This window comes from Salvelinus fontinalis, chromosome 16 (assembly GCF_029448725.1).
Source record: "Salvelinus fontinalis isolate EN_2023a chromosome 16, ASM2944872v1, whole genome shotgun sequence".
Taxonomy (NCBI): domain Eukaryota; kingdom Metazoa; phylum Chordata; class Actinopteri; order Salmoniformes; family Salmonidae; genus Salvelinus; species Salvelinus fontinalis.
The window spans coordinates 39635207-39648789 of record NC_074680.1 but is presented as its reverse complement, the minus strand read 5'-3'; the positions used below and the strand labels follow the sequence as shown (position 1 = coordinate 39648789).

The 13583-nt window shown below is 39.9% G+C and overlaps 1 protein-coding gene across 12 annotated transcripts in view; it reads right to left on the bottom strand.

Annotated features, from left to right (window-relative positions):
• Positions 1–1345: 1345 nt before the first annotated feature.
• The window catches only part of LOC129813142 (dystrobrevin beta-like), a 74271-nt gene continuing 62033 nt past the window's right edge, over positions 1346–13583 (bottom strand). For 8 of the 12 annotated variants that reach the window (XM_055865354.1, XM_055865361.1, XM_055865349.1 and 5 more), the window contains 5 exons: positions 11882–12041; positions 9867–9956; positions 9559–9782; positions 7907–7928; positions 1346–7684 (listed from right to left, as the gene is read on the bottom strand). In XM_055865354.1, coding sequence (XP_055721329.1) covers positions 7656–7684; positions 7907–7928; positions 9559–9782; positions 9867–9956; positions 11882–12041 — 525 coding nt within the window. In that variant the 3' untranslated portion in view covers positions 1346–7655. Of the gene's footprint in view, positions 7685–7906; positions 7929–9558; positions 9783–9866; positions 9957–11881; positions 12042–13583 lie in introns of those variants that run through there. The other 4 variants (XM_055865350.1, XM_055865353.1, XM_055865358.1 and 1 more) reach the window with 4 other exon arrangements.

The window sequence follows — 13583 nt, the reverse complement described above, 5'->3', positions numbered from 1 at the left end:
CACAATACATCTTTGGGAGATGGAAAAAATATGGAACTTCCCAGACTCTGCTTAGAGCTGGCCATCCGACCAAACTGAGCTACAGGGCAAGAAGGACCTTGGTCAGGGTGGTGACCAAGAACCCAATGACCACTCTGACAGAACTACAGAGTTCCTTGGCTGAGGTGGGAGAACCTGCCAGAAGGACAACAGTCTCTACAGCACTTCACCAATCTGGGCTTCATGGGAGAGTGGCCAGACTGAAGCCACTCCGGTAAAAAATGCACAACAGCACACCTAGAGTTTGCAAAAAGTCACGTGAAAGACTTTGTGATCAGAAGGCAAAAGATTCTGTTGTCTGATGAGACAAAAATTGAACGCTGAATGCAAAGCGCTATGTCTGGAGAAAACCAGGCACAGCTCATCACCCGTCTAACATAGCATCATGCTATGGGGATGCTTTCCAGTAGCAGGGACGGGGAGACTGGTAAGGATAGAGGGAACAATGAATGGAGCCAAATACACGCAAATCCTTGATGAGAACCTGCCTCAGAGTGCAAACGACCTTATACTGGGGGAAAAGATTTACATTCCAACAAGCATACAGCAAAAGCAATGCTGGAATGGCTTCAGAACAAGAATGTGAAAGTCCTTTAGTGGCCCAGCCAAAGCCCAGACTTGAATCCCCTTGAAAACCTTAGGAAAGCCTTGAAGATTGTCAGAGCAGCTCACAGATCACTGCACCTGTACATAGCCCATCTGTACATAGCTTCATCCCCATACTGTATTTATTTATTTATCTTGCTCCTTTGCGCACCAGGTATCTCTATTTGCACATTCATCTTCTGCACATTCTACCATTCCAGTGTCTAATTACTATATTGTAATTACTTCGCCACCATGGCCTATTTATTGCCTTACCTCCCTTATCTTACCTCATTTGCACACACTGTATATAGATTAATTTTTTTTCTACTGTATTATTGACTGTATGTTTGTTTATTCCATGTGTAACTCTGTGTTGTTGTATGTGTCGAACTGCTGTGCTTTATCTTGGCCAGGTCGCATTTGTAAATGAGAACTTGTTCTCAACTGGCCTACCTGGTTAAACAATGGTTAAATAAAAAATAAAAAAATATTGGTTTTCACCACCGCTCCTTCTAACTTGAGAAAATATGCAAGTAAAAATGGGAGAATATCCCTAAATCCAGATGTGCAAAGCCGATACAGACATACCCAAGACGACTCAATGCTGTAATTGCCGCCAAAGGTCGAATAATGAAGGCACTTTCTGAAGTTCAAACGATAACAACCAGTAAGCTAAATACTGTTCTGAAAAAAAGGCATCACATCACATCAAAGCATATGAAGTTTTAAAATATTTTAATACATTTCACAATTGATTCATTGTATTTACAAAAGACAGTGGTCATGTGACATAAAACCATGTTTTTAAAATGAACATGAGAAACAAATGAATACCAGAAGCATATCAGTATATAACACATAGAAAGATACATAACATCTTGGGAAGCTTGTGGTTGGTCATTTTGCATTTTATTTGTCATTTTCTCTCTGCTAACACTAAAACAATCATAATGTGCAGTTTGTACCTTTCTATTGCCTCTGTTGGCTAGAAGGAGATAATTCTAGAATGGTTGGTAGTTTTTGAACGAGTGGTACTGTAGCTCTAGAACAGTTGGTAACTATAACTGTTTATGGCTCTTGAACTGTTGATAGCTCTAGAACAGTTTGTAGCTCTAGAACTGTTGATAGCTCTAGAACTGTTGGTAGCTCTAGAACAGTTTGTAGCTCTAGAACAGTTTGTAGCTCTAGAACTGTTGGTAGCTCTAGAACAATTTGTAGCTCTAGAATAGTTTGTAGCTCTAGAACTGTTGATAGCTCTAGAACAGTTTGTAGCTCTAGAACTGTTGGTAGATTAAGAACAATTTGTAGCTCTAGAACTGTTGGTAGATCAAGAACAATTTGTAGCTCTAGACCTGTTGGTAACTCTAAAACAGTTTGTAGCTCTAGAACTGTTGATAGCTCTAAAACAGTTTGTAGCTCTAGAACTGTTGATAGCTCTAAAACAGTTTGTAGCTATAGAACTGTTGATAGCTCTAAAAAAGTTTGTAGCTATAGAACTGTTGATAGCTCTAAAACAGTTTGTAGCTCTAGAACTGTTGATTGCTCTAAAACAGTTTGTAGCTCTAGAACTGTTGATAGCTCTAAAACAGTTTGTAGCTCTAGAACTGTTGATAGCTCTAAAACAGTTTGTAGCTCTATAACTGTTGATAGCTCTAAAACAGTTTGTAGCTCTAGAACTGTTGATAGCTCTAAAACAGTTTGTAGCTCTAGAACAGTTTGTAGCTCTAGAACTGTTGATAGCTCTAAAACAGTTTATAGCTCTAGAACTGTTGATAGCTCTAAAACAGTTTGTAGCTCTAGAACTGTTGATAGCTCTAAAACAGTTTGTAGCTCTAGAACAGTTTGTAGCTCTAGAACTGTTGATAGCTCAAGAAATGTTTGTAGCTCTAGAACTGTTGATAGCTCTAAAACAGTTTGTAGCTCTAGAACTGTTGATAGCTCTAAAACAGTTTGTAGCTCTAGAACAGTTTGTAGCTCTAGAACTGTTGATAGCTCAAGAAATGTTTGTAGCTCTAGAACTGTTGATAGCTCTAAAACAGTTTGTAGCTCTAGAACTGTTGATAGCTCTAAAACAGTTTGTAGCTCTAGAACAGTTTGTAGCTCTAGAACTGTTGATAGCTCAAGAAAAGTTTGTAGCTCTAGAACTGTTGATAGCTAGGACAGTTTGTAGCTCTAGAACTGTTGATAGCTCAAGAAAAGTTTGTAGCTCTAGAACAGTTTGTAGCTCTAGAACTGTTGATAGCTCTAGAACAGTTTGTAGCTCTAGAACTGTTGCTGGTTCTAGAACTGTTGGGGGTTCTACATTTTAAGGAAGACCAAGTAAATGTATGGCCCCGATTATATCATGGAAAATATGGACATCAACAACAACAACATATGGAATGTAGTTATATCTGTATAATGACACACAAAGTCTGCAAACATTTTGGCACAAATGTAAAGGCTGAACAAAAGTACTCCACTTTCCCTCCTGAACAACAATAAATAAATCATATTTTTCCACAAGGTAACTGACTGAGACTAAAACTCCTACCTAAAAGGCTGATTGATATTCTTATATCTGCATAAATGGAGTTTTACTTTATTCAGCACTTTATACAGAACATCTATGCAGTAGGCGCAAACTCAAATCATAATATTGCATTCCTATCTGTGGGCGGGGTGAAGAGGGAAAACAATTACCTTTTCAAAAGGTTTTATCTCAGCACTTTCCTTAGATCTTGAATATACAGTACCAGTCAAAAGTTTGGACACACCTACTCATTCAAGGGTTTTTCTTTATTTTTATTATTTTCTACATTGTAGAATAATAGCGAAGACATCAAATCTATAAAATAACACATATGGAATCATGTAGTAACCAAAAAAGTGTTAAATAAAAATATATTTGAGATTCTTCAAAGCAGCCACCCTTTGCCTTGATGACAGCTTTGCACACTATTGGCATTCTCTCAACCAGCTTCATGAGGAATGATTTTTCCAACATTCTTGAAGGAGTTCCCACATACGCTGAGCACTTGTTGGCTGCTTTTCCTTCAGTCTGCGGTCCAACTCATCCCAAACCATCTCAGTTGGGTTGAGGTTGGGTGTTTGTGGAGGCCAGGTCATCTGATGCAGCACCATCACTCTTCTTCTTGGTCAAATAGCCCTTACACATTCTGGAGGTGTGTTGGGTCATTGTCCTGTTGAAAAATAAATGATAGTCCCACTAAGCGCAAACCAGACGGGATGGCGTATCGCTGCAGAATGCTGTGGTAGCCATGCTGGTTAAGTGTGCCTTGAATTCTAAATAAATCACTGACAGTGTCACCAGCAAAGCACCCCCACACCTCCTCCATGCTTCATGGTGGGAACCACACATGCGGAGATCATCCGTTCACCTACTCTGCGTCTCACAAAGCCACGGCGGTTGGAACCAAAAATGTGGACGTACCAGACCAAAGGACAGATTTCCACCAGTCTAATGTCCATTGCTCGTGTTTCTTGGCCCAAGAAAGTCTCTTCTTATTATTGGTGTCCTTTGTAGTGTTTTTTGTTGTTGCAGCAATTCGACCATGAAGCCTGATTTACGCAGTCTCCTCTGAACAGTTGATGTTGAGATGTGTCTGTTACTTGAACTCTTTGAAACGTTTATTTTGTCTGCAATCTGAAGTGCAGTTAACTTTAATTAACTTATTCTCTGCAGCAGCGGTAACTCTGGGTCTTCCTTTCCTGTGGCGGTCCTCATGAGAGCCAGTTTCATCATAGCGCTTGATGGTTTTTGCGACTGCACTTGAAGAAACTTTTAAAGTTCTTGAAATGTTTCACATTGACTGACATTCATGTCTAAAAGTAATGATGGACTGTCATTTCTCTTTGCTTATTTGAGCTGTTCTTGCCATAATATGGACTTGGTCTTTTACCAAATAGGGCTATCTTCTGTATACCACCCCTACCTTGTCACAACACAACCGATTGGTTCAAACGCATTAAGAAGGAAAGAAATTCCACAAATTATCTTTTAACAAGGCACACCTGTTAATTGAAATGCATTCCAGGTGACTACCTCATGAAGCTGGTTGAGAGAATGCCAAGCGTGTGCAAAGCTGTCATCAAGGCAAAGGGTGGCTACTTTGAAGAATCTCAAATATAAAATATATTCTGATTTGTTTAACACTTTTTTAGTTACTACATGATTCCGCACGTGTTATTTCATAGTTTTGATGTCTTCAATATTATTCTGCATTATCAATGATTTAATTCCACTAGCAAACTAAAATAACACCCAGAATGATAAGATCACGTAAAATAAGTAACCAAATAAAAACATCACATTTAGAACTACACAGTGTAGTAGGTTGATAAGGCCTTGGAATTAGTTTAAAGGATAGCTGACTGTACTTTACACATTATCTCAATGCTAAATGTTCAAGTACAACTTCAGTACAGTTCATTGCTTAACCAGTGTTTCAATTTAGCGTAAACATGTTAACATGTTATTATCATGTAATAACATGACGTGAACCAAACCCTACTCTTCTCCGTCTGGAAGTTTACCGTGTCACATTGCTAAACCTAACATTTATTATCTAGTTATTCATTTCAGTGCTTTATTTCAGAGATAAATGCAAACCCCGAACAACAGAAATGTCCATCGATCAGAAGACGAGAGTGTTTTATTGGATCTGATATCCTCCTGATTCAACTGACTCAGTTTCCTCCTCTAGTCCACTCCACATCTGTTCACTGCTCTAAATCATTCAATATTCTAAACCAAAACCAGACTTTCTGTCTGGTTAACCCCTCTTGCCCCGTCTCCTAATAATCTGTCCTTTCAGCTGTCTGGTCAATCCCTCTTGCCCCGTCTCCCAATAATCTGTCCTTTCAGCTGTCTGGTCAATCCCTCTTGCCCCGTCTCCCAATAATCTGTCCTTTCTGCTGTCTGGTTAACCCCTCTTGCCCTGTCTCCCAATAATCTGTCATTTCTGCTGTCTGGTTAACCCCTCTTGCCCCGTCTCCTAATAATCTGTCCTTTCAGCTGTCTGGTCAATCCCTCTTGCCCCGTCTACCAATAATCTGTCCTTTCTGCCATCTGGTTAACCCTTCTTGCCATGTGTCCCAATAATATGTCCTTTTTAAGAAATATAGCAGTCTAGCACATGCTCAGACCAATCCAATTTTATAAATGCAGGAAAAAGGCCAGATTATTGAGACTCAGGGTTGCTTTCTGCTCCTTCCAGACTCTTTAATGATTACACAGCAACTGACCCCTAAACAAGCAGGTCTGGAGCCCATTAGGGCCTAGCCTACTGACTATTAGTTCATCACACATTTTGAATATGTGACCCAAATTGCACCCTATTGGCTATATAGTGCACTATTTTTGACCTATTGGGCTGATGGCTCTGGTCAAAAGTAGTGCACTATGTCGGGAATAGGGTGCAATTTGGGAGTCACAACTGCATTCCCATCAACCTCTACAGTTCCCGAGCTCCTATCTATTAAGACACATGAACATGTTACAGTCCTCGTTTCTTTTAAGCCATCAAAGCTAGTCTTATCTGTCCACAACCTTTCTGTGTCTACCTCCTGTCGTCACCTACGTGTACAGGTGTATAGGTGAATATGTTGTAACGAAAGATCACAATATAATATTAATTTAAAACTAATGTTCTGAGTTCCTCTCCCTCTCTTTGCTTTACGTGGACAATAAATACAGTCACTACTGAGTGACTAGTTTAGTGGATTAGGGACGAGACACCATCTAGATTTTTAAATGCGCTTTAAAATGCATTTAGTAGCTTCTCTCATTTTGCTTTAATTCTATAAAATATGAACTATGAGAATAATGAATCTGATTATAACAACGGGACATTTCCCTGATTAAAATAAACAACAGCCCCCATAGGCTCCCTATAACCAAACAACAAACAGCCCTCATATTTTTGCAAAAGGGTGTCTTGCGACAGAGTGAGCACACAGTAGCAGCATTATGCGACTCAATGGCTTTGTCCCAAATGGCACCATATTCCCTATATGGTGCACTACCTTTGACCAGTGCCCATAGGGCTCTGGTCAAAAGTAGTGCACTATATAAGGAATAGGGTGCCATTTGGGACGTAATCAATGTGAATTCTGAGGCTTTACAACATACATGACTACAAATCCCAGAGTGTTTCTCAACCTTTTGTGTACCAGGGACCGGCAAGGACCAGCTATAGTCCTTCCTCCTTTGAAGACCACTTAGATTAAAACTAACACTTGAGAACTGACTAAATTAGTGTCCACTCACTATCTGAGGGACCAATCAGCAACACCCCAAGGACCAGTGCTGCCCGGGGACCGCAGGTTGAGAAACACTGATAAACCCACAAAGAGCTGGGATAACATGGTACCTACCAACCTACAGTACACCCAGTCAGACTCAGGACAGGGCAACTTCATGCAAAACCCATAATGAAAGCACACTAGCAAGTGATCTGTAATCATACAAAGGCAATGACGGCCGGGGAACATGTCATGGTGAAAATAGGTTGTTTTCAGGTTATGGTCAGTGCTGTGATCCCAAGATCATATATAATGTGTACAGTTTATGCAGATAGCATCCCAAGTGGAACACTATTCCCTATGTAGTGCCCCAAATGGCACCCTATTCCCTATGTAGTGCACCTGCGATTTATGATGCACACAGGGTGATCTGTTATTAACAAGACAGATTGAGAGAAAGCACAGGAAGCCATTCCTTAGACATTTGACCCTTGCAGTCATGACGGGGGGAATCCGTCATTACATAATAATTACAACTTCAAGTTTTTATACAGAATGACATATACACTTGCCAACAGACATCCCGCAGCAAGGTGTAACAAACATGTTTAATAAGAGTTCACACAGTGAAATCCTGTTTGATAACAGCATGCATTACTCTACGTGCTAATTCCTGATAGAAGGGTTTGGTCGGTGTGGCAGATTCTCATTCTGATTCTTCTTCTCCAGTCTGACATCCTGGCTAGATCAATGGACTGGTGTTTGGGGAGGCTGTTGTTCCCTCAATGATGTTTCAGATCTCTCACTGTGCCTGAAGACAGAGACAGACAGATGGGGAGGTTTTAGCCTGGGGCACAACATAACTAGAAATATTCACAGAGAAAGGATTTGGGATTTTGATGAACAAGTGGGACTGAGAAAGTTCCTGTGATTTCTATTTTGTTTATAGGTCATTGAGAGATTTGTTGATTTACATTGTGAATGACTCATTAATGACTATGCGATGATATTAAACATATAGGAATATTCATACTTTTCTTTTCATTCTGCATCGGCTGGAAAACAAAGTGAAAAAAGTTCCGTTATTTGCAGTAACATAAAAGTCTAATACTCAGTACCAGTCAAAAGTTTGGACACACCTACTCTTTCAAGGGTTTTTCCTTACATGTTTACTATTGTCTACATTGTAGAATAATGAAATAACACATATGGAATCATGTAGTAACCAAAAAAAGTGTTAAATCAAAATCAAATTTAAATTTGAGATTCTTCAAACTAGCCACCCCTTACCTTGATACACTCTCTTGGCATTCTCTCAACCAGCTTCATGAGGTAGTCACCTGGAATGCATTTCAATTAACAGGTGTGCCTTGAGAGTAATTGGAAAATGTATTTCCTTCTTAATGGGATTGAGCCAATCAGTTGTGTTGTGACAAGGTAGGGGTGGTATACAGAAGATAGCCCTATTTGGTAAAACACCAAGTCCATATTATGAGAAGAACAGCTAAAATAAGGATAGAGAAATGACAGTCCATCATTACTTTAAGACATGAAGGTCAGTCTATGTGGAAAATTTCAAGAACTTTAAAAGTTTCTTCAAGTGCAGTCGCAAAAACCATCAAGCACTATGATGAAGCTGGCTCTCATGAGCAACGCCACAGGAAAGGAAGACCCAGAGTTACCTCTGCTGCAGAGGATAAGTTCATTAGAGTTACCAGCCTCAGAAAGTGAAGGCCAAATAAATGCTTCACAGAGTTCAAGTAACAGACACATCTCAACATCAACTGAGTAAATCAGGCCTTCATGGTTCGAATTACTGCATAGAAACCACTACTAAAGGACACCAATTATAAGAAGAGAATTCCTTGGGCCAAGAAACACAAGCAATGGACATTAGACAGGTGGAAATCTGATTTTTGGTTCCAACCGCCGTGTCTTTGTGAGATGCAGAGTAGGTGAACGGATTATTTCTGCATGTGTTGTTCCCACCATGAAGCATGGAGGAGGTGGTGTGATGGTGCTTTGCTGGTGACACTGTCAGTGATTTATTTAGAATTCAAGGCACACTTAACCAGCATGGCTACCACAGCATTCTGCAGCAATACGTAATCCCATCTGGTTTGCGCTTAGTGGGACTATCATTTATTTTTCAACAGGACAATGACCCAACACACCTCCAGGCTGTGTAAGGGCTATTTGACCAAGAAGGAGAGTGATGGTGCTGCATCAGATGACCTAGCATCCACAATCACCCGACCTCAACCCAACTGAGATGGTTTGGGATGAGTTGGACCGCAGAGTGAAGCAGCCAACAAGTGCTCGGCATATGTGGGAACTCCTTCAAGACTGTTGGAAAACCATTCCAGGTGAAGCTGGTTGGAAGAATGCCAAGCGTGTGCAAAGCTGTCATCTGAAAAATCAAAATATAAAATAGATTTTGATTTGCTTAACACTTCTTTGGTTACTACATGATTGCATGTGTGTTATTTTGTAGTTTTGATATAAATTAAAGAAAAACCCTTGAATGGGTAGGTGTGTCCAAACAATTAGAATTCTGGAATGTTGTTTCAAAGAAATGACTACTTAAAATCGCAAACAGCTTGATACAGGAAAAAAAACGATGTTAATAAGATAATAGTGAGCCAAGGCTTCCTCCCCCCTCTCTCTTAGGCCTCTGTTCCTCACCTGGTTGTCGTCATCCTCTGCCCTGCTCCTTAGGCCTCCATTCCTCATGTGATTGTCCTCATCCTCTGCCCTTTTCCTTAGGCCTCCGTTCCTCATCTGATTGTCCTCATCCTCTGCCCTGCTCCTTAGGCCTCCGTTCCTCATCTGATTGTCCTCATCCTCTGCCCTGCTCCTTAGGCCTCCGTTCCTCATCTGATTGTCCTCTTCCTCTGCAGCATCATCTACTTTATTAAAGAGAATATAAATCAGTCCCAGAGAGTTAGCAACCAATCACAGGCAACATAGCAGTCATGTCCCTCTCAACTAACCTGAGTGGAGTTCTTTGACGAGTGATGACATGGTGTTTGTGATTGAATCTGCAGCGACCAACAGATCATTACGAAGATTTCTAGGTACACCTGAAACACAGAGGACACAGTCAATGAAAATAGTCAGTGACTTACAGTTGAAGTCAGAAGTTTACATAAACTTAGGTTGGAGTCATTAAAACATGTTTCAACCACTCCACAAATTTCTTGTTAACAAACTATAGTTTTGGCAAGTCGGTTCAGACATCTACTTTGTGCATGACACAAGTCATTTTTCCAAAAATTGTTTACAGACAGATTATTTCACTTAGAATTCACAATTCCAGTGGGTCAGAAGTTTACAAGCACTAAGTTGACTGCGCCAGAAAATGATGTCATGGCTTTAGAAGCTTCTGATAGGCTAATTGACATAATTTGAGTAAATCGGAGGTGTACCTGTGGATGTATTTCAAGGCCTACCTTCAAACTCAGTGCCACTTTGCTTGACATCATGGGAAAATCAAAAGAAATCAGCCAAGACCTCAGAAAAAAATGGTAGACCTCCACAAGTCTGGTTCATCCTTGGGAGCAATTTCAAAACGCCTGAAGGTACCACGTTCATCTGTACAAACAATAGTATGCAAGTATAAACACCATGGGACCACGCAGCCATCATACCGCTCAGGAAGGAGACGTGTTCTGTCTCCTAGAGATGAACGTACTTTGGTGTGAAAAGTGCAAATCAATCCCAGAACAACAGCAAAATAACTTGTGAAGATGCTGGAGGAAACAGGTACAAAAGTATCAATATCCACAGTAAAACGAGTCCTATATCGACATAACCTGAAAGGCAGCTCAGCAAGGAAGAAGCCACTGCTCCAAAACCGCTATAAAAAAGCCAGACTACAGTTTGCAACTGCCCATGCGGACAAAGATCGTAATTTTTGGAGAAATGATCTCTGGTCTGATGAAACAAAAATAGAATGGTTTGGCCATAATGACCATCGTTATGTTTGGAGAAAAAAGGGGGATGCTTGCAAGCCGAAGAACACCATCCCAACCGTGAAGAACGGGGGTGGCAGCATCATGTTGTGGGGGTGCTTTGCTGCAGGAGGGATTGGTGCACTTCATAAAAGATGACTTCATGAGGATGGAAAATTATGTGGATATATTGAAGCAACATCTCAATACATCAGTCAGGAAGTTAAAGCTTGGTCGCAAATGGGTCTTCCAAATGGACGACGACCCCAAGCATTCTTCCAAAGTTGTGGCAAAATGGCTTAAGGACAACAAAGTCAAGATATTGGAGTGGCCATCACAAAGCCCTGACGTCAATCCTATAGAAAATTTGTGGGCAGAACTGAAAAAGCGTGTGCGAGCAAGGAGGCCTACAAACCTGACTCAGTTACACCAGCTCTGTCAGGAGGAATGGGCCAAAATTCACCCAACTTATTGTGGGTAGCTTGTGGAAGGCTACCCGAAACGTTTGACCCAAGTTAAACAATTTAAAGGCAATGCTACCAAATACTAATTGAGTGTATGTAAACGTCTGACCCACTGGGAATGTGATAGAAGAAATAAAAGATGAAATAAATCACTCTCTCAACTATTATTCTGACATTTCACATTCTTAAAATAAAGTGGTGATCCTAACTGACCTAAAACAGGGATTTTTTACTAGGATTAAATGTCATGAATTGTGAAAAACTGAGTTTAAATGTATTTGGCTAAGGTGTATGTAAACTTCCGACTTCAACTGTACATGGCATTTAGTGGCTACTATTTTTGCATTTGGAATGCACTTTAATCGAATTTGCCACAGCTCAATCACAGATCAAAATGTTGTGTTGTCCTTGGCTCAAACAGGGTCAGAAAATGGATAACTAACAACAGATATGTACTGGATCTAAAGGAGGACATCGCCCAGCAGAAAAAGCGAGATGAAATGACATCATGATGCCTTTTCAACCAGAAACTGATGTCATTTCAACCAGTTTTGCACCGTTATTCCCACTGGGCGGAGGTCCAGGACTCACCCTGAGCGAAGGCCTCCAGCACGTCGCCCCCCACCCCGGCCAGGCAGTCCTGGGGTGTGTGGGTGGGGGTGGACCCAGCTGAGGTGGAGCGGATCGGCATGGGCATGGAGCAGCCTGCCCCGTGGCTGGGGGAGGAGTGGGTTGAGCCTCCTGTCTGGGCCTGATAACATATCAACATCACCACCGGTTAGGAAACAAACTATATAAACATACCAATATTACCATAGGTTAGGACACATACCAATATTACCATAGGTTAGGACACATACTATAGAAACATACCAATATTACATAGGTTAGGACACATACCAATATTACCATAGGTTAGGACACATACCAATATTACCATAGGTTAGGACACATACTATAGAAACATACCAATATTACATAGGTTAGGACACATACCAATATTACCATAGGTTAGGAAACATACCAATATTACCATAGGTTAGGACACATACTATAGAAACATACCAATATTACATAGGTTAGGACACATACCAATATTACCATAGGTTAGGACACATACCAATATTACCATAGGTTAGGACACATACTATAGAAACATACCAATATTACATAGGTTAGGACACATACCAATATTACCATAGGTTAGGACACATACCAATATTACCATAGGTTAGGACACATACCAATATTACCATAGGTTAGGACACATACTATAGAAACATACTATAGAAACATACCAATATTACCATAGGTTAGGACACATACTATAGAAACATACTATAGCAACATACCAATATTACCATAGGTTAGGACACATACTAATATTACCAGAGGTTAGGACACATACCAATATTACCATAGGTTAGGAAACATACTATAGAAACATACCAATATTACCATAGGTTAGGAAACATACTATAGAAACATACTATAGAAACATACTATAGAAACATACCAATATTACCATAGGTTAGGACACATACTATAGAAACATACCAATATTACCATAGGTTAGGACACATACCAATATTACCATAGGTTAGGACACATACCAATATTACCATAGGTTAGGACACATACCAATATTACCATAGGTTAGGACACATACCAATATTACCACAGGTTAGGAAACATACTATAGAAACATACCAATATTATCATAGGTTAGGACACATACCAATATTACCATAGGTTAGGACACATACTATAGAAACATACTATAGAAACATACTATAGAAACATACCAATATTACCACAGGTTAGGACACATACCAATATTACCATAGGTTAGGACACATACCAATATTACCATAGGTTAGGACACATACTATAGAAACATACTATAGCAACATACCAATATTACCATAGGTTAGGACACATACTAATATTACCAGAGGTTAGGACACATACCAATATTACCATAGGTTAGGAAACATACTATAGAAACATACCAATATTACCATAGGTTAGGACACATACCAATATTACCATAGGTTAGGACACATACTATAGAAACATACCAATATTACCATAGGTTAGGACACATACCAATATTACCATAGGTTAGGACACATACTATAGAAACATACCAATATTACCATAGGTTAGGACACATACCAATATTACCATAGGTTAGGACACATACCAATATTACCATAGGTTAGGACACATACCAATATTACCATAGGTTAGGACACATACCAATATTATCATAGGTTAGGACACATACCAA